The 21457-nt window shown below is 45.3% G+C and overlaps 2 protein-coding genes across 4 annotated transcripts in view; one reads left to right on the forward strand and one right to left on the reverse strand.

The window, feature by feature from the left end:
* Positions 1-4: 4 nt before the first annotated feature.
* CENPV (centromere protein V) lies at positions 5-3230 on the forward strand (the record flags this gene model as incomplete). Its single annotated transcript, XM_026055305.1, has 5 exons — positions 5-123; positions 1089-1187; positions 1999-2068; positions 2482-2596; positions 2956-3230. Coding segments are annotated over 5 exons (528 nt in total), but the record flags the coding sequence as incomplete, so codon positions are not given.
* A 1129-nt stretch (positions 3231-4359) lies between these two features.
* The window catches only part of PIGL (phosphatidylinositol glycan anchor biosynthesis class L), a 63451-nt gene continuing 46353 nt past the window's right edge, over positions 4360-21457 (reverse strand). The window contains exons 4-8 of one of the 3 annotated variants that reach the window (XR_003251814.1): positions 20166-20233; positions 11930-11961; positions 6142-6275; positions 5183-5319; positions 4892-4982 (exon numbers count right to left, since the gene is read on the reverse strand). Coding sequence is in view for 1 of the 3 variants with exons in the window: in XM_026055159.1 (XP_025910944.1) it covers positions 4884-4982; positions 6142-6275; positions 11930-11961; positions 20166-20233 (333 nt within the window). In the remaining 2 variants the exon portion in view is untranslated. Of the gene's footprint in view, positions 4983-5182; positions 6276-11929; positions 11962-20165; positions 20234-21457 lie in introns of all 3 variants that reach the window. The other 2 variants (XM_026055159.1, XR_003251813.1) reach the window with 2 other exon arrangements.

The raw sequence follows: 21457 nt of genomic DNA on the forward strand, positions 1-21457 counted from the left end.
GCGGGCGCTGCCCCCCGGCCGCGGCCCCTGGGAGCTGGGGGCGCAGGGCGAGCGCTGGGCCGCCTTCCAGGAGCGGCACCGGCTGAGCTGCGAGGAGGCGGCGCGGCTGCTGCTGGACGCCTAGTGAGTACGCGCCGGGCAGCGCCCGCGGCTCCTGCCCCTTAGCGCGCCTTCCTCCGGGCACCACCGGTGCACGCGGGCTTCTGCAGAGCTGCGGGGAAAGGGGGGGGGGGTTCACCCCTCCAATGGGAAAAGTGGGGGGTCACGCTGAAGCTTCCTGTGTTTTAGGGTTCTCCCCTGAAAAATGCCCCTGCTGGTGGCTCAGTGCGGGATTTGCCAGGCTGCGCTTCTGAACCTCTGCCCGTGTCTTGTGCTCTTTCCAGCGCACAGCACATCACCGCTGCACTGTAATCCGTAATTGGCCCTGGGAGGGAAAATATGAAAGGAAAAGGATTTTCCTTTGCCGTTTGCATTTAACCTGGCGTGCTGCTTCTGCTAAGTTCCTATGGAGGAGTCCTAGGGCAGAGGGAGAAGCCCAGGCTCAGAGATTCCTTGAGTCATGAAGTTCCTCTGCAAAATTTAAAATGCAAAATTAAATGTACCTCAAATATTTTATAGACTCTGCTGTTCCCAGCTTTTAAAATGCAGGAATATTAATAATGCTGGAGCCAACCTAGCAGAGTTGTGGGAAAATTCAGTTCCCAGATCCAAGAGTGTTGTTTTGTGATAATACCACTCATTTCTATGTATTGTTTACTGAAAATGCTGTAGCCTGGGTCAGCATTTTGACCTGAACTGTGGCAGCGGGGGCCTATGTTTTGTATTGCAGTTGCAATGTACACTACCTGAATTGTAGCTCTTCTTCTCTTCCCACGGTTTTAATTAAACCAGAAATGCAGTTGCTGAGGAGGACAAAAGAATTCTCTATCACAGTCTGGCTATGTTATTAGAGTGGATACATTTTCTGGTGTATTGCAAATGCTCATGGCAAAATTGAGTAATGTACTGTATAGCCTTAAAGTTTTCTTGGCCAACAAGAAATGTATGATCACAAAACCTCTATCTTTTTTTGTTCTTCCCCTCTCCAGTGAATACAGAGGTTTGGTCAAACACACAGGAGGCTGCCACTGTGGAGCTGTCCGCTTTGAGGTTTGGGCATCACCAGATCTGCATGTTTTTAACTGCAAGTGAGTATTTTTTGGTTGCCTACTCTAATATACAAATAAAGCTCGTATGTCTTTCCAGTGCCTTAGAGCTAAGAGAACATAATACAATGGCAGAACATCCTCTGACCTGTTTCCATAGGGTATGTCCCTAATCATGTCCACATCCAGTATGGGATCAGTGCTGGTGATTTCAGGTGCTGGTTCTCTGGGAAGGACTTCAGGTTTCACATCCATGCTCATGCAGAAAGTGAGAAAGAGAGATCTAATGACTACAGGTGCTCAGCAGTGTGCTCAAAGCACATCAATCCTTTTTTAATTTGATCTTCCCAAGTGAATGCTAAATCTCTGACCACATGTGCTTCCAACTGCAACAGTGTTTGATTTCAACAATCATCCCCTTGCCTATAACTGGTTTGCTTCTATCTCATATGTAATGGCTGATTTTTATTTTCTTGTTTGCAAAGTAATTAATGTTGGCAAAGTTGGCAAGCTTTGGTCTGAAAGATTAAATGGATTTCTCAGGGCTACGGTTTGTCTTTGATAGGTCTGCTGAAAGTTGTGTATGTGAAGAAAAAACAGCATATAATGTTTGGTGTAGGTGAATGCCTTATCTGTGTACGTGGGTAGGGTCAGTCTGTTCCGTGGGCGTGCTTAACCAAACACACTACAGATATTGTGCATCTGCTCTTGCCACTTACCTCTGTGATATTAGCCAGGAGCCATTTTATCTGTCAGTGGAATTTCTGTTGTCAAGAAGTCCTTGGTAGATCTGATTGTTGCACTACAATTTGTCCACTGCTTCTAGAAAAGTCTTCTTCTTTCTCTTTTACAGTTGCAGCATTTGCACAAAGAAACAGAACAGACATTTCATCGTCCCAGCTTCGCGTTTCAAGCTGCTGAAGGTAGAGTAAGAATGCAGTAAGAGCACGGGGAACATGAGCAGAAAGGAATTACCTAATCCATGTGATCCAGTGTTACCCTGAAAAATGCAAGTGGCACCCAGTCTTCTATCTTAGCCTTGCTTGTGGCTGGTTGGGGAGAAATGGTTGAATTTTATGCCATTTGGTGTGGGTGTGTTAGTGCCTATCATTCAATGAGCTGAAATTAAAGCTTTAGCAGTTCTGAGGCTTGACTGGGATGGCCACATGCATGTACAGAGCGCAGACGTTCAGAAAAGGAGCACGACTGCAGAACTCTGTATCTCAAGTAAAGAAACAGGAAGTGGTATTTTTAATTTTACATTTCTTAGCCCATAGAAAGCAACAAATAAATCCATTTACGTAGAAAACTTACACTGCTTTTCATTTCTGCTTAGGGTGCTGAAAATCTGACAACATACACCTTCAACACACATCGTGCTCAGCACACGTTCTGCAAAACCTGTGGTGTACAGAGCTTTTATACTCCCCGCTCTAATCCAGATGGTTACGGTAGGTAGAAAGAGGAAACTTGGCAAATTGTGGTAACCAAAACTGACTACCAAGCAAACTTTGGATAAGGACTCCATTGGCTGCTAACATGCCAGAAGTGTGCGTCTTTAGAGTTTGCTCCTAAAGTGCTGAACGTCTAGAACTGCAGCCTGAACCTGCAACTCCTCCATAAGAAAAACTCTTACCTATGACTTGTGGGCTTCTGCCCATGACAGGTTTCTCATCTATGCACCTCAGCCTATAGCATTAGCTGGAYTAACAGCATTTACCATCCCCTGAGATGCCCAGTCCAGAGTGGTGCAGACATCTCCCAATCTTTAGCTATGAAGAGCAGGTTTCTATCTACTCTCTTTCCTCAGGAATAGCTCCCCATTGCCTGGATGATGGCACTGTGCACAGCATTGTCATAGAGGATATCAATGGCAAGGAGTGGGAGAAGGCAGTGAAGGAACATAAGACCATCAAAGACATGTCAAAACCCTGACATTCCTTCCCAGCAGCTGAACATGGAGCATCGCCATGGAACTGCAGTTTGGGCTTTCTGTGGTGAGGGTTGGCAAAATCAGTCTCTTTGTTGCTGTCACTATCTGCTTTCTGTTTCTTAAATAAATCTTTGTATGCTGCCTGTACTGTCCATTTGTGACTTTGTTTTCAAACTACCTCTATTCCATAAGCCACCCCAGGGATGGTGTTTTGGTACTTTGCTCTTAACTGTGATAAAGTTTAAATCACAGTACGCAGAGCAAAGGTGAAAAAAAAATATCTAATCTGGCTTGTATGCTTGGCTTGTATGGACATTTCCCAACTGTGTTTCAAGTCTGGCTTATAAAATTGTCCTATACAAGATAATCTCTTGCTTAGGACATAATACTCACACTGGTCTTTCTCCATTGACTTCAATGAAGTTACCATGGATTTAGAGTTAAAGGAGATTTGCAAGAGCTTAGCAGGCTCAGTTTCAGCAAAGCATTTACACAGGTGCTTAGCTGTGTGCAAGAAAGCAGCCACTGAAGTTATGCATGTGCTTAAGCACTGTTCTGCTTAAGCCTGGACTTACTCATAGTCTGAAGGCTGAGTAAGCTTAATCTTAGGCACTGAGTCATGGCCAGGGAACAGAATTCAACCCTGTCAGACTTTTATAACAATGGGCAGGTACTTCTAGTACAACCAGGAACTTTGCTGTGTTTGGGAGGATGGTGTACTCACAGCAAGAGACCAGGAGCTGGGAATTTGGGATCTGATCTTGACCATGCAGTGACTACCTGTGTAGACGCAGGAAAGGTGTCTCCTGCAGATGTGAGCACACCTTATTAATGAGTGCAAGCACTACAGAAATGTTGAATACCGCTGACTTTGCTTCAGTATGACCCTATGAAAACCAGAATCACTAGTAAAATCTCTGTACAGACTAAGAAATTAAACCATTGAAAGCTGGTGTCTCCTCCACTTACCTTTAAACAAAGAGGGAGAGGATCTTTAACCCCTGCACTTGTCTTTTAGATAAAAAGAACAGCTTTTGAAACATCTCTTGCAATTTTTATCTCTGCATGTCTATTCAGTTAAAGACTTAGTTACAGTTTGGCTCTCTTGTGCCTTGTTCTTACATCCTGTTGAGACTCCTGTGAGTTGTTCTCAAACCCCATGTTCTGAAGCAAGAAGAAATGCTAGTGTTTCATGAGGGACACTCTGGGAAAGTCAAGCCTGCAACATAATGTGGCTGAAAGAAGCAGTGGGACCAGCAAAGATCAGTGCAATTAGAAAAATTCACATCATTTCTGATGTTTTATTCAAAAGATTCGACTTTTAAAAGACCTGACTGACTAATGCAGGTCCTGTGGTCCTGGTTTTATCTGTGGAAACGGCATGATCTTGAAAAAGTCACTCCTGATATTTGTTTTTTACAAAAGCACCAAGTAAGAGGCAGGACTTGTCAAGCAGTCTTCACAGCTATTTCTTCCTGGGGAACAATAGTTTGTGCCATATATTATATAATGCAGAATACCATTTAACTCCTAATTAGGTTAATCCAAATTTCTTATCCAAGTTAAGCTTCTACAGGGAGAAAATTGAATAGCTGTTAAACCCTGTTCATCTCTCAAAATATCAGGCAACAAGATATTCAGACAGAAGTTCATACAGCCTATTGTTTGCAGCCTGAAAGAACGCTACACACAGAGAATCCCGGCCTCTTGTGTGCATAATAGGTGAGTTTTCTTCAGTGCTTGGTCTGGCACAGTCTTTTTTCATCTCATTCTCTCACACCTGAAGGTGTGCGAGTGTTGTCTTTTTACAGAAGGCGGAGTGAATTGATCACCATGTAACGTGAGAATAGCATGTAGAGGTGGCGAAACCAGAGGAGCTGGCTGTGATGACACCGCATGGCTCTCTAGAAGGAAAAATAGTTAAGAAAGCTTTACAAGAACCTTCCAAACCTAATGTTAAGCACAGCTTCCTAGGCCTCCTGTAAGGTTCACTACCAATTTATAGGACAGCCTGTTTTCAGCAAGCAGGGAAAGAGTAGTCAGGGGTGAAAGGCTGCCTATTTTGTGGGGTCACAGGGCAGGGAGAGGCCTATATGGCCCTTACGTGGCTGGTGCTGTGCTGCCTAGTGTTCACATGGGTCCTGCTAGACGGGACATTTCCAGCTGCAGATGGGTGCTGTGACACTTTCCTTGTCACATAACTCCTCCCGCTATGTGATCTCATGCCTGGGTGTTCACATGCTGAGGAAGCAGAAATCAGATAGGTGTGCATCTGAGAACACGTTGCATGCTGTTTCCGATCATACACTGCCAGTTGAAACTTGTCTGAATCTATTTATAGTGCACCAGCTTAAAAAGGTCAAATTCCAGGAACAAAAAGCACAAAGGAATAATGGTACCTTTATCAGAACAGTTTCCATACGTAACACTTTCTTTTAGTAGCCTCAAAAGCAGGGAAGTTCTGCGCATGTCATTTGTGGATTAGCAGGACTGTTTGCTGGGCAAAGATTTACATGCTATGGAAGGGGATCTAATCAGATTTTGATATAGGGAACTGTGGACTAAATGTGTGAGATGTCATGCAGTAAAATAATCAAAAAAATGCACAGTAGAGAAGGGAACTTCTTAAGAGCTTTGGATCATGAGTTCACAAGCTCTCTCCATCTTTAGTTAGAGCTATGATCCAAGGGCACTGTTCCTAACATGTAGTCATATCAGTCTGAGATAGGCCAGTCTCACATCCAGAATATTGTCTGCTGGATCCAGTCTCTTCTGAAATATATCTTACATCCTGGACACAGTGTAAAACTCTGTCAGTGCACTCTGACTACCTCAGATCTCTGAGCTGCAAATCTACTCAGCCCTGCCATGCTGTCCACACAGCACATGGAGCAACCTGTCCATTGATGTTTCATAAATTACTGAAGATTGTCCATGTATGACATTTATAATCCACGTGTACAATTATTTGTAATGTTCTCTGTGAATGTGACACTTCTGACTAAAGCCTTTACAATGATGATGAGCTATTCAGACAGGTTTGGCAGGTACCATGCACCTCACCCTGGCTTGTTCAGCCTCCTCCTCTGTGAGTATGAAGAGTGCATCTCTGGACAGGAAGCAGGAAACGGGCACATCCAGGATGGAGATGTACTTCCGGAAGAGATTTACTGATTCAAGCGTGAGCACGTGGCATCCTAGACAGAGAAAGAGGATGAAGATTTCAAAACAATTATGTTCTTGTAAGGTGCACATCTCTCTGGGCTCAGCAGGTCTTTGCAGGCTTGCCTGTATTGCTGCCCATGGAGATCCTTTTCATGCAAAAGGGGAGCAGCTTCTAGTCATGCTTCCCCAGGATCTTTGTGCTCCGTGCACGTTTGTGATCACTTGTACTGGTTTCTGCTCTGTATGTGGTCTGTGGAAGGCAACGCTAGTTCTGAATAACAGAGGTTTCTTTGGCCTATAATTTAAATGATTCCTACATATTCAATAGGCACAAAGGGAAAAGCACAGGAGGGCTCTCTGAATGCTGGCACTGTATCATATAATGGAAATTTAAAATAGCAGTCCCTGGTTCATCTACAATAATGAGATTTCCCTTTTCTGCTCCAATGTGTAGCTAAAGAAAAAAATATTTACAAGATTCAGGAGTGGCTATATCAAATATTAACTCATCCAGGCAGTTACACTTTAACAGAGTTCCAGAATTCATTACTTAGATGCTTGCAATGAAACAGATGAAGGGAATACATATAAAGATTCTACTGATGTGCATTTGTTTTCTGTTTTAAAGAGCCCTTTGAACTCAAAAGTTAATTGCTTTTTTTTTTTACCATAGCTAAATTGTCCTCACTGATGAGATCAGAGTTCCTGATGGTCCCATTAAGAGCATGTAGCTCTAAAGGCAGCTGCTTTGGGATTTGTTAGTACTCAGATGCTGCTGTGATTATGCTGCACACTTCAGGAATTGTTTTAAAGTTCAACAGAAGAGGCCAAAGTCACAGAGGTGGTCAGATTTGTGATTAGATTTTCTTCAGTGTGCCCTTAAACAGTGAAATTATACCGAGGAGACAAAGAACAATGCTGAATTGTTGCACAGGCTGCCACCGGACCATTTTAGTGTGTCAGCCCTGCGCTCACATGTCTAATACTGCTTAAGCTGTTACATCCTGACCACAAAGTGAATTGGTGGTGCTGAAATACCTCTTGGCTCTAAAATATAAGCAGGACTTGTGTCCTCCCAAGGAAAAAGATTCTCCAGAACAGGGGAAGAAGCAAAAATCTCTTCCTAAAAGAGTAACTATGCAAGGTGTGTTTGTGTGAGAGAGACACTGAGGTCTACGCCGATCTGCCATTGCTCAAAAATCTCTTCCCACCAGGATGCAAAGAGTCAACCTGCTGCTAACTTCTCTACCTTGGGCATTAGGTAGACAGGTTTATAAAGATTCTTCAATCTAGCCTCTACCAAGTCTGAGATAGAAAAGCAAAACTTGTTGCTTTTATGGTGAATGAATTTCCTGGAAACGCAAAGGAAGAAGCCTCCAAAGGTCTCCAAGGTAGAGCATGGTAGTCAAAGATCACCATCACCATTCCTTCCCCAGCCAGGGGCCTGTGACACAATTAACCCAGGAACAGATGCTATACACAGGACAATCCTCCATGAGTCCCCCTATGAGTGATTTGTGTCCCCTGCCTCTTCCCAGTATCACTAACTCATCTCCCTGCAAAGACCAGTCTTGCTTTTCCAGCCACAGCCAGCTATGGCAGGACATGGCAGCCCTGAGTGACTCCCTCCAGCACATCTCCAAATATATCAGTTCCTTTCTTTCCTACCTCTCCACTAAAAGAAGGATGCAGGATTTGTCTCAATTTTCACTATCCTTTTCCACTCCCAAAAGCAACTCTTTCTCTCAGTATCACAGATGGCTCCAGGACCATGCTTTCCCTTCTAGTTGTCTTTCTGGATTGATCCTAGGACATCACTCCCCAGCAGGCTGGACAAAGCAGAACAGGCATTGGAAGGAGTTATCTTCTGCTGTGGGCACCAATGGGCAGGGTTAGAGGTGTGAAGGAACATCACAAGGCACTTCCATTCAGAAAAAACACTGACATTAGTTTGTGCTTGGTAAGAGGAAAAGCCCTTCTGAAATTCATGAGCCCTGCCAGGAGCTGCCGGGAGATGGCAGTGTGCCCCAGCTGTGCTGGGCGCAGGGAATCACAGCCCGGTTCCCTGCAGGCAGCACTTGCCCATGCTGCCCAGGTTAGGATCACTTTTGGCACCTCTGCCTTGAAGGTCCTCCTGTTTTTTAACCATATCAGTGCTGTGCCATGTCCCTACTTCCTTCCTACTGCAGCATCAGCTGCCCACCCCTTTGCAAGGTCGTTGTGCCTGTCCCTGCAGAGCAGCAGCCRGGCGATGCCATCTGGCAGGACTGATGGTGGTGCCAAGCTCCCTGTGGCAAGGACCTCGGACGTGCCAGAGCTCAGGCAGCTGTGTGCTCAGCATGGCCTGTGCCGCATCCTGGCTGCAAGGCTCAGCCCCCACCTCACTCGTGCTCCGCCTGACGCGTGACAGACACAGAGCTGTCGCTGTTTAGCTGCTACAGGTTTTCAGCTTGCTATTGCAAAGGGTGCTCTACAGTGACAAGCGGGCTGCCGCTGCACACAGAAATGCCCTGACAGTTCTTCTACTCCCACTAAAGCCATTTCTTGTTTCCAAGAATTGAACTTGTGCTCTTTTGCACAGGTCTCCAGGATAYGTCAACCCTCTTCATCACACCAGCAAAGTCTGCAGACTGTGTGCACACACACTACTGCATGTAGACCTAGGAAAAGGCTGAACCCATGGTGTTCCATGAGCAGGGCTGTGGAGAGGGAGCTCTCTTCTCCCCTTCACTGCAGAGATCCTCTGGGCAGCTCAGCAGAGCTTGCTGGGTGGTTTCAGAGAAAGGGGTTTGTATGGTGCTGCACTGGGGCACAGCAGAGAAAAGCCACTGACATGGAAGCCCTTCCTCTGGTGCTCAGCACTTCTACTGAGCACGGTGCCACCTGTTTGCACTTCAGCCCTCACGGGAGAGGACAAGGCTAGAGCAAATATGGTGCAATGGGTCCTTCCTTTCCTGGATGGCTYTTAATGGACTCTGGCAGTGCCATGTGGATTCCTACTTGCAAGGCTGGGAAGTGAGGCCTGGTGTAGGGTTACCTACCACCGAGCTTTGACGCCTGGGTTGCTCTGTTAACAAAATGCACTATGTCTTCCCTCATCTTTTTTCTTAGGACATATTAATTCATGCAGCAACTACCCCGCTTTGTTCCCCAAAGCCCAGCAACAGGGACCCAAAATGACTGCAAGTGAATTCAGTATTGATCAGTCTAACCTCCTGGGCCCCATCAGCCAGGTCAGGCTGGGCAATGGACATTCAAGCCTCACAAAATGAAGGGCACTGTTAGAGTCTTCTGTGTTAGTGATATGACAGGGATCTCCACATGCTGACAGCAAAAGCTGCCCTGCATGGGAATGTGAGATGAAATGAAGCAGGGAAGGAATGTACAGTCCAGTGAGAGATGGAAAAGGGTTCAGAAAAATGAACTGCTCCCTGCCAACCAGGGCAAGAGAAGTGCTGCCATTGATGACTCTACTCCTGTGACACCAGCAGGTGAAGATTTTCAGAACCTGTTGTGACTGTGACCTGGGCAGGATGGGATTAACAGTGTAATACGATCTCTCTAGGTTGGCAGAAAGGGCAAGATCAATATAGCTAGTGGATTAGGCCTAGAATAGAAGTGCATGAAGCCTGCAGTCTATTTGGCTTGGCTTTCTACTTCTAAAACACTTATGCAGCAAGTATGCCTAGAATGAGGAGATTATTAGCAGATCTATGTGTGCTAAAGGCTCCCAACAGACGTTAGCACACCGATTCTTCTGGAAGAGAGCTGGTTATAGCTGGATGGGGCCAGTAGTAGGGGTGGATGCATATCCAGCAGCTGTCTCAGCTTCTTGAAACAAGCCTACGTGCTTGTGCCTGGTCTGGAGAACTTGATTACAGATTATAAAAAGCCTGTTGTGTTTATGCTGGCTAAAGGCATTAGAAAGCAAAGCAGGATATTTAGGGTGCTCATTTGCATATCACTGAGGCAATGCAAGGCTTAGCTGGCTTTTGCATTTGCAGAGAGATTTTCTCTGGATTCCCTTATCACATGAGCTTACACAGGTTCAGCTGCAAATAGTTCCCTCTTACCAACAGGAGAGCAGGACATTTCCGTGGCCTGAACATGCCTTTCAGCTCTCTCCAGACAGCCTCAATCCCAGCATCACTCTTGTTTCATTAAGCCCCTCTGATGCACAGCCCTGCACGCCTGCCAGATCAAATTATAAATACCGGGAATTTCAATGAGACTGGAACTATATTTGGAAAGGCTTAGTGTAAGCAGCAGCATGGGAGCTCCCCGTTCCTTTGGCGTTTGTAGGTCATGTCAGATGTGATGTAATCAGAACAGCRAAGCTTTCACATAGCTTCAGGAATCTCTTGATGCTGCTACAGAAATGGAAATGTTGCCTATACATTGGTCTGTTTCAAACCTGAACCAATTCGAGGCACAGCCCATTTGGCCTACCCAGGATCAGTATATCTAACAAACCAGCATGAACAGCACATGAAGGGGGTTCAGTCTAGATAATGACTGACATCTTAACAGTGACATCTACCACTGCATTTCCTCGTTCTTTTTCTGTACTGCAAGCAGCATACACACAGCTGTTTGCTGAATCCCAAAGCTGCACAAAAAGAAGGTCCTGGGAGAGAGGCTGGCATTAATATTCTTGTTTCACAGGGTGGGGAATTGAAGAGACTAGAGCCAAAAGCAAGTTGAAGGGGATTCTGCCATCTTGGCTCATGTTTTCTCCACCAGATCTTGGTCTGCAACCTGCTACTATCAGGGAATTAAAACTGACTTGCTGTGACACATCCAAATCCCACAATGATTTGGGAATTAGTGTTGCAGAAACAAAGTCTGGATAACTGCTGAGGGAGCAGGAGGGTGACTGGGTGTTGAGCCATCTTTCTATGCTCTGGCCAAACCGCTCGCAGCTTTGTGCTTAAACTAGCTCCACAAATTCTTCCCTGAGCCATACACTGTTTGCTAGAGATAAGGGCTGCAGATCTGCACTGGGACTGAGGAGGACGGAGAAAGGACAGCAGCTACAAGAGGTGATCAGGAGCATCCTACTTCTGTACTTTGCTTGCTTCTGTTCCCTACTTGGCCAGAGAGCTTCTCAGAGACACCTTGTAGTTTAAAAGTAAAAGAGTCCAATAGTTCATTGTGCCAGTGCAGATTTCAGATATCTTTTCCATACTGACTACATTCTGGTGGAAGCTTAGCTTGGATAAAGCAGTAGGGATGATATTTGAACATAAATGCAACCTTTTTTGACAGAGCTGATAAGTGTTTTCTGAGGCCCCTGTCACCATAAAACCAAGGCTTAATACTTTATTTATGAAGTAAGACGTGACAAAAAACCTTAGAACTGAGGTGAGAGACTTGGAAAATAGCACTTATGTTCAAACAGCAAGAGGCCAACAGCAGAGTCTGAGTCACACCACTGAGACAGAATAACCCCAAAGGACAGGAAAGGCACCAGCTCCCCAGACTGGCCAGCAAAGCAACTATAGGGGAGCCTGAGCTGGGGAAGAACTGGAGGGAGAAAAAGGAGCAACAAAGAGTTCAGCTCTGGGTCTCGTTTGCATTGCAAATAGATGTGAATTAGGCAGATGCAACCCTGGACAGAACATGAATGTAAACATTGCCTAATGCCTGCAGGGTCATGGATACTTTGTGGGAATTTGTGACATACCTTCAGGTAACTTCCGCTCTGAATGCAGGTAGCTGCGAATGAGGAGAGACACGGGGGTAAGCATTCAATGAAGTTACTCAAATACTGATTTTACACGTATAAACTCCATGCACTATATCAACCCTTTTCTCTTAATACACACACACACATTTACAGTGGCTGATCTTAAAAGAAGGTTCAGGAGCAGACACTGGATGCACACATCGGGCAGTGGCAAGCTTCTCTCCCCACATGATTCCACCATTACTTTCCTCATCCTGGCTGCTGGGACACAGCACAAATTACCTCCATTAAATCCAACTGGCTCCCAAACTCCTGTGTTGAAGTAAGGGAAACTGCTTGAGGCTGCCAAAGGCTATTCAACTCTGAGAGCATTTGCTCTTTAAAGTCCTGTATCTGCTGACCATGGACACCTGCTGAGCAACAGTTCCTGCTTGGGGACCAGCTTCCTTCTTTCTAACCCACACTGGCACATTGTAGGAGTTGCTCTGACGTTTTGCTCACTAGGAGTTTGATCTTTCTATGACTTTGTCCTGGAAAGTCTCTGCAGCAAAAATATGCATCTTGGAAACAAGATGAGGGGACCAGTGCAGGAAATGTAAGCAATGATGGTACTTCCGTCAGGAAGTGTGAGCAAATGATCCTGACCTGGTGAAGGCACATGAAGATGTTAGTTTCAATTTCTTTTTAACTCTCTTTTTTTGCTTTTCCTCCTCTAGCCTGTGGTTCACGGCTTCAGAGCACTTATGCTCACATCACTATTTGCATCTTCTCCAAATTTGGCCCATCACAGGGATAGGAGAGAAGCATGTCTCCAGCAGATGGCACTCAGAGCTGTCCCACACCCAGGCTTGCTCTTTCATGAGAAAAAAAATCCAAACAATGGAACAATTGCCAAAAGGAGAGAGGAAATTAAAAAAAAAAGTTATTTAACCCTGTGTTATTTAACACTGTGTAATATTTAAAGAGATTGTTATCATCTTATAGTGGTGTATTTAACAAAGGACAATGTGACAGTTCATGTGTAAATCAACCAGGACAAAACATACATTATATGTGAATTGTTATGTTTCTCCAGTCACTTTCAGACTAGGATTATCTCTGACTATTGGTTAAGTTCAAGGAAAAGGATTAGCTACACAGGCGTAGACAAAATAGGAAGCATGGAGTAAATGAATACCCAAAGCAATTCAAAGCAAAAGTCAAGCCAGAAATGCAGGTCATGGCAGAACTCAAACAGCAATCAGAAGACATATGCCTCAAATAGATTCTCCTGCCAATGGTCTCCTCTTCTCCAGAGCCCAAGATCTGCAAGTAATAGCATTTCCGACTAAGAAACAGCCTGTAGTACTGACTTCGCCACCTTCTACCTCACAGTTCAAGTCCTGCTGTTCACACTCAGTTTTTTCATGTTGCCTTGTAAACATTACCAGCATTTTTTTTTGAGGAGGAGGAAAAAAAGATTTAAATAACTCCATTATTGTCTGCTCTACTCTCCTGCCAGAGGCTTCTTCCCCCTCAACTAGAATCTGGCCACCCAAAGAGGTGATTCAGCACTTGGTAAAGCTAGAGGGGTGGGAACTTCTTGGAACAAGCTTGGAGAGATAAAGCAATGAGTGCTTGTGAAATTTAGCTAACTATCCAAGGCACTAGTCTCTGTTCTGGATGTGCTGCTCTGCCATAGGGAGGACTTTCAGAACACTAACTGACAGCAAATTAAAGGTTGTGAAGAAATGCTCGAGACAAGACAAGGTAGTGCTCCTCCAAGAGTGAACTAATAATAACAACCATCCCTGGCCACTAGGAACAGAAGCAAGGAGAGATCCAGTCCGTATGGAAAAATGTCAGTAGGAACAGAGTGCACCTGCAACAGAGAAGGAAAGCTTGATCCAGCAGCAAATTAAAGATCTTGTGTTTACAAAAGTTCAGGGAAACAAAAATTGAAAGGTCCTCAAGGCTGCTGCCAGGCAGCCTTGACACTTTGGTCTGGAAGAATGGGCACACACAAACTCTGATTCTCTCCCTATCATTTTTGTCCTGAGCCAAATGCTTCAGGGCTCAGCAAGGTTCAGTGCAGAGCTACAGGAATGGCCTCCACCCTGCTGCAAGGCTGCAGAGGAACTTGCAGCTTTGCTCATTTGTATTTCTCAGGCTAGAGATGGTAATGAACTGCACTTGCAGAGAGAGAAAAAAAAAGAAAAACAAATCTCTACCTCCTGCACACATTCATAAAACTAGCCAATCCTCTCCCAAATCAATCTTCTCACTCCCATCTCCACCCTGCTGGAGCTGTCTCCATGGGACACCTCCAAGTAGGGGAGAGGTTGCAGCTCTCTGCTGTTGCCATTTTGGGAATGTTGTTTTAGAGATTGGACTTGCTGTGGTTTGGGTGAAATGAAAGAGTCTGGCATGAAATCCTGACAATTCAAACACAAACAGGCTCTTTTTCAGGAGCTCTTTCCATGTGTTTTCTTCTGGAGAGACTTTTTATAAAACCTTTTTTTTTTTTAAGAGATCTGAGGGGGCTTGTTCCCACCCACCCACCCACCAAGTGCCCAAGCCCAGCTGATTACAGGGCACCCCTTACTGCACCCCTGTAGCATCCTGGTGGCAGGCTTCAGATCCACATTCGAAGGAGAGTGAGACCCTCTGCAAGAAAGAACTCCAAAAGGCTGAGAGTCCTCCAAAGGCACTCGCTATCTGTCCACAGCAAGGACTCAGTGCCGGCTCCTCCCTCAAGGACTCTGAAAGCCGTTGCAGTCTGTAGCTATCAGCTGCATCTGCCCAGCAGAACAAATTGAAATGGCCCAACAACCCCAATCCTGCAAATTGATCCTGAATTCCCTGTCTTTATTCAGGGAACCTCAAGGAAAGCTGTCAGCAGAGCAAGTGGGCTGGCTCCTAAAAGGTGCTGATAACTGGTATCTCCCCTTGATGGCAAGAAGGAGCAAGTCAAGATGGAGCTGAGACCTCAGTTTTGGGAAACACAGAACTCTTCTAGGGATGAACCAGGACTGACGCCCTGGTGGGTGGATTACAGTTTTGGTGATGTTCTGTTCAGTGAGAAATTGTTCACTGAAATCAGTGACTTCACTCTCCAAACAGTCTCCTGTGTCAAAGGCAAAACGCTTCACTGAACTGACTGTGCTGGCTGCTGCAGAGCACTGGGGAAATGCAATTGTCAAGAGCATGGCAGAGAATGGAAGTCTTAAAGATGCATTGGGGCTCCATTTAGGATCCTAACCTCCAATCTGCCCAATTAATCTGATGAAACAGATGTGGAAGAGGAAGAACAGCCAGTCTCCCAGGAATTACAGAGACATTAGAGAGAGATACTTGCCAGATGTTGAATGTTTACTATCTGGAATGCCTCCTCCCTCCCTAACCGGACTTTCTGGCTGCATTTCCATGCACCCTGAGCTACACCATGTAGCAACATGCAGTTTAAAACACTATTCAAGCACAGTGTACTCACACATATTGCAGTGGCAAAAGATAGTTCTGCCAGTCAGAAACAAAGCTGGTGATTCAGAGATCTTCTAGCTGACAGAGCTGCTCTGTGCTTTTGTCCCTGCATTGTCTGGGAGAGGAACGTGCAGTTTCACTGCTCCAGTCAAACAGCTCGCAGTTCAGTGAGAATGGGAAGGACATTCCTTGATACTGTTTCTTTGGAAAAAACACTTCTTAGGAGGGAATCCTGGCTGAGTACCAACAGTTCTGGTGCCCTGTGCTCAACTTTACCTTAATGGCTCTCAACAGCATCATGGAAGGGCACTGGGATGAATGAACCTGGTCAAATTAAGGAAGGAGGGAGCAGGGGCTGAAAGAATTAGACAAAATTGATGAGGAGATGCCCAGTCAGATACAAAAACAATGTATGCCAGGCATGGGCAGAGTCCTCCAAGGGGAAGGGGCAGAGTCTCAGAGGGTGAAAAACAAAGAGAGGAAGACAATTTTGCCTTGACCTTATAGAGATAGTCTGGGTGCAATCACAGATGCCACTCATAAGTTCCCTCATCACTTGGGACATTTAAGACCATTAAAACAAAATGCCAGAATTGAGTTGGACTGTGAAAGGACAGACTGAAACTTAAGGTACTAGAACCCATTCCTTTGTCAAAGGTCTTCTTTATTTTGCAGTGAACCTAGAAGTCTAGCAGGGGCTAAACAGCCCCAAACACACACATTAATGCCACAGGAAATTCTTTTCTAAGGTGGAGCAAATAATAATCAGTTTGGAAAAAGGATTTTCTGGAAAAAGGCATGGGAAAGAAAAGACTGTACTCTGCTTTCAGAGTGTAAATGAGATGCCACTCATTTGAAATGCATGGGCTACAGCTGCTTAAACCTAGTAAGAGATCAGAGTCCCATTCCAGCCCCCAGCATTGTAAGAAGGCAGCCAATAAAAATGGTGTATTGGGGTACCATTTGCTATCATCAGGCTAATCACCCAAGAAACAGCTTGCTTCCTGCTCTCCACATCATTTAAGAGTTGGCCTTGGAAATTCAATAAAAGCGGAACTGCACATTTGTAGGGAGGTCATGCAGTTGATGGCTTTTGAGGAGAACCATACCCACTAAGCCTGTAGATTTAGCTGGACAATGCACTGTTCATTGTTTTGATTGGAAATGCTCTTTCTCCCTCACACATGCCCTAAATACTACTTAAAACACACCATGCTATGTCCCACGGCATTCATAAATGGGGCATTCAACAGTCAGGCCATGACACAACAAGGCATCAGTGGCACTCAAGCTGCACCATAATCAACTCAGGAATGATAAAGCCCTAAGTTCCCAAATATCACCTCTGCACAGTCTCATTTACAATCCACCACCACGCTGATGGCCATTCAGAAACATCCTGCAGGACTGAGAGGTGTTTTTCCAAATGGAACTGACAAGAACAGGCTCAGCTAATGATTCTTTGATGTAGCTTTTTATATGGCATCATTGATATAAGTTTTATGGATGCAGTTGCTATAACAACATAATGCACAGTGGTTAAATATAGCAGCTCCTATTTTCCACTCAGTTTGCTCTGCCCTAAGCAGACAGGGACTATTCTTTTCAGTTCTAGCTGGGATGAGAGGGATTTCATTGCTCACTGGAGAAAAAGGTGGGGCAGTCCTTCCTCCCCCTTACACAGGCCATTACTCTCGGACCAAGCAAACAAACAACAAAACCAACAGCCTCCCATTTGCTAGGCTACTGGGCAAGAGGGTTTGTATTAAATGGAAATGCACAATGACTCATGTGAAACTGCATCACCTTGATAGTACACGTGAGATCAGTCCAAATCCTGCCATTTCCAAGTGCAGGAAAGAGACATTCTCAAATATTCCGGTCACGTAGTATTTACCATGCTTATTACTGTAGTGCCTAGTGACTGGCCAAATGCTGAGAAGGGAGTAAAGTGACCTTGACATCACTCGAGACCTGCCCTTCCTTGTGGATGTGTTTATAGGATCCAGGCTCTCTTGGCTGCAGGGAAAGCTCCTGTTTTGGGGGATAAGAGAGAACTGCTTTTCCAAATCAAGGTGATGGGGACAGAACAGAACTACAGAGGATCACTTCCAATTCTCCCTTCTTTGCTCTAGTGGGGCTTTATTGTGTGGGTTTTTTTTTTTTTTTTCAGTCTGGAAACCAGAAATAAAATACTCCCAGGGGAGACTGAAATCAAATACCAATTTGCGTTCCTCTCTCATCCTGTTTTTTTCTTATTTTTTCCTTGCAGAAGAACAAAATCCACTCTCAAATCATGGCATTTCACAGTTCCTCCCTGATCTGAAGCGTAGACACATAGCAGCAGCTGGACTCCCTACAAAGCTGTCAGGAGGGTGGGAGGTTGCTGCAAGGGGAAGGGCATATTTCTTCTGAGTAGTTCCTGCTCCTTTGAACATAACCTCTGTTCCAGAGCCCAAAGGGTATTTATGTCCTTAGCAGATAATGCCGAGCATCTGGTCAGCAACGTCCATTTCCTGAACTGTTTTGTTCCTTGATGCTGTTCAGAAATTTGTGGCTCCTGAAGCAAGCACTGTGTCACACAGTCTTTTCTCCCCCTGCCTTTGCAGTAAGCAGCCTCTTATTTAGTGGGTACAAGGCAGATCTCCCATAGACAGGGAGCATCCAAAAGCGATAAGGATCACTGCACCAGCCCTCTGTTTCACTCTTTCTACCTACAGCCACAGTGGAGGCAGGACCCTGCAAGACCTTGTTTAAAGACTGTTAATAAATACACTGCACAGGAGGGGAGAGTTTATTTGTCATGCAGTCCTGGGGCCCTGGGGGCCAGGGGCAGCGGCTGCTGCTTTGCAAAGCCCTGCTGCCAGGGAAGTGTGTGAGAAGCCTCAGCATATGCTCCCAGCGCTGCCTGCACTGGCCAATATGTGAGAACTCATCAGGGCACTGAAGACCAGGAGTGATATGGTCACGCTCTAGTTCCTCTATGACACAAAGTGAAAAATAATGAGAGCAAGCAAACCACTAAAAATAAGTTTAACCTTTCAGTGGCCACAGTACTACTCCTGCCACATGCAGATGACTGGGCCATCATGCTTATTTCTGCTGATTCAGGACTGGAAAAGAGACAAGACCCAAGCCAGCCCTTAGTTAATGAGAGCTGTTGATACTCTGGGGTCCATATCAACATGTATCTCATTAGCCCAGGACAATGTTCTGCTGTAGGCTAAGGACTAATGCAAASATCTGAGGTCAAAGGGCTTACAGATAATAAATTCTTTCTAGTAACATACTCTGAGTTGAGAAAAGGGTTAATATCCCCACCGCACACACAAGAAAACTAAAGCACAAAGGTGAGAAAGTGATTTCTGTACAGCCCCAAAGTCTGACAACGGTAGAGCTGGGATCCAAATCCAGAGCTCTCCTTAATTCTCTCATACATGATTCAGCTGCTAGCTTGTTTCCCCTGTAGCCTCTCAGCTTGTAGGGGGACCCCTAACAATCTGCCCTCCGCTCCTGTTTGCTGCCCAATGGCAATTGACTGAGCAAACACTGAGGTCCAGGCAGCTGAGAGCTCTTTATTCCCTCTCTGCCACTGGAGTGAGCATCGGTCATCAGCCTCTATCCCTCGCTCACTGGACTGGCTCCTCAAATAATATTGTGCTGGAAAACATCTCCCTGCTTAGCCCAAACAAATGCATTGTTTGCTTTAACTCCACCTCCTTTCTTTCTGTTAGGATGTTTCAGAAGTTGCTGGGAAAAGCCATGAACCCCTCTAACACTGAACTTCAGCCATCAGATAGGATCAAGGACTCTCAGCATCTTCCCAGTGGAGCTCGGTAGCTCACAGCACTGGGTTCTGCAGCACTGCAGCTTTCTTCAGTCAAGCAAGAAAGGCAAATCACTATGATGTTAGTAAGGAGAGCCAGAGAGTTATTTGAACTGTGCAGGTGGTTCAGAAAACAAATGGATGCTAAAAATACAAAATATACTTGCAAAGAGTTCTTCTCATGCCAGGGAAAAGCAGGGTCATCTCTGGGGGAGATCTCTCTAGGACACAACCAGGTCTGAATGAGCAAAGGATTAAAATAAAATACACTAGCTGCCTTGCCAGGCAAAATTTGGGTGATTTTAATACAAGGGATTTTTGTCTAGCATCCTTCATACATCATAGCACAGAGACAGAGGCTCTCAGAATTTAAAGACTAAAGTGGTGGAGGAAGGAAATGACTCAGGAAGAGTGGTAAGTGGGGACAGCTCTAGTGAAAGAGCAACTTCCTTGGACCGGAGAGGTAAAGTCAGACACTCAGACAGGATGGCAACATCCTCTGGAACAATGGTGCAGAATGCTCCACAACCTAACCACCACCTGCTCAGGCACTAGCTATYTGCAAGTTCTCCTCAGACCAGCAGTGCAAAGTGATCTTGTGCCCTGTGGCATATTTTAGTGGAAGTGTATTCCCACCCCAGTGGTAGGAATCAGAAGGTGCTGGTGCACTGGGATCAAGGATGGGAAGAGCTGAAGAGGACCAAGTGAAAGGTGGACTGGCAGAGCAGCAGCAGGTGGAATAGAAAAGGATGCTGTAGGTCATTTACAGAGCTGTGAGAATTCCTCTGAACAATATCATGTTCCACAGGCTGRCATTCATGTATATCAGTGAAGTTAATACTGTTYTTGGCTCTAGCTATTAAAATTTGCTGCTTACGCACAAGCACCACATTCACTCTATAACCCTACAGTGAGGCATCCAAAAAAGCATGCAGAACACTGTACCTTAAAGCAGTGTAAAGAGAGGTGTGGTTTGCATGACCACTCACTCCTCCCGCATCAAAGGTTACCACCTGCAAAGTAAAACCACAGAATAATAATCAGTTAGGAGAAGGAAAGAGACTGTGCAATAACTATCTTTGACATATAATATGGCACTGTCCCAGCCCATTGCCTCTGAAGAGTTGTGTTTGCCTTGCACAGTGAGGCCTTGTGTGTGAATTCACACTACAGAAATACAACTAAACAAGTAGGTGAAGACACTGGATCTAAATGACTACACAATCTAAGAGCTTAAACAGCAGAAAGACAAGAAGAACCACATTCTCAGAGGCAGGATGCACTTCTTACTAATTATCTGCCCAAATGGTTATTTTCAGAGTGATCTGTTGCAAACTGGTTGTTCCTGGCCCAAGTGGTCCAGCTCTGTGAACTCTCCCCTGGATCTAACAACATACTACAATGTCTGTGGATTCCAGGGTGAGACTATAGCGTGTTGTATTGTGAGTGAGGACATAGTTGCTCTAGCAAGAACAACGCAATCATGTATTACTGTCCTGCTTGTAATGAGGCTTCACGTCAGGATCAGACAGTGATAAAATAATCTGATCTGAGAACAAGCCTTTTTAAAGAATCAGCTGACTGCACCTTTTGTACAACCAACTCAGGCTTTTAGCTGAACAAGAAGATTGTCCTGTTTATTGTTTCTTTGCAGGAAGAAAAGGGAACTTCCCAGTGCAGAAGTAATGTGTGAATGCGGCATTACCAAGTCACCTTCAAAAGCACAGAACACCCTTGTCTCCCTGCCCTCAGACATGCCACCAATGCATTAGGGACGAAGCATCTCCCCTAGGGGTAGTAGGGAAGGGCTCACTCTGGGCACCATGTGAAGGGGGTACTGAAAGGCTCCTGCTTCCAACCTAGCAGACAGACTGGCAGCACAAAGCCTGGAGCACCCAGGGTACATGTGTGGGTAGGCTCTCCAGGCAGGGCAAGTGACAGTCCTTGAGCAATTTAAAGTTAGGTTTGTGCTTTGAGAGAGGCCAGGCAGCTGTGCTCTTCACAGCTCCTTTCTCTACGACTGGGAAGAAATCATAACCTCCTGCCTTTCAATCAATGCCTGCTTCCTTGCCAGCTTGTTCTCTTCAGGGAGGAAATGCTCCTGCCTTGCTTATTCACCACAGTTCCCTTCTCAAAATCTATTTTATAAGTAGGGCCTGAAGTACTGGGTTAAAGATCAAGGGAAGATCAAAAGCCACCCTGCCCGTCCTGCAACTTGCTACTCCACCCTCCAACAG

The sequence above is a fragment of the Apteryx rowi genome, unplaced genomic scaffold (genome assembly GCF_003343035.1).
Source record: "Apteryx rowi isolate R43461 unplaced genomic scaffold, aptRow1 scaffold_99, whole genome shotgun sequence".
NCBI lineage: Eukaryota > Metazoa > Chordata > Aves > Apterygiformes > Apterygidae > Apteryx > Apteryx rowi.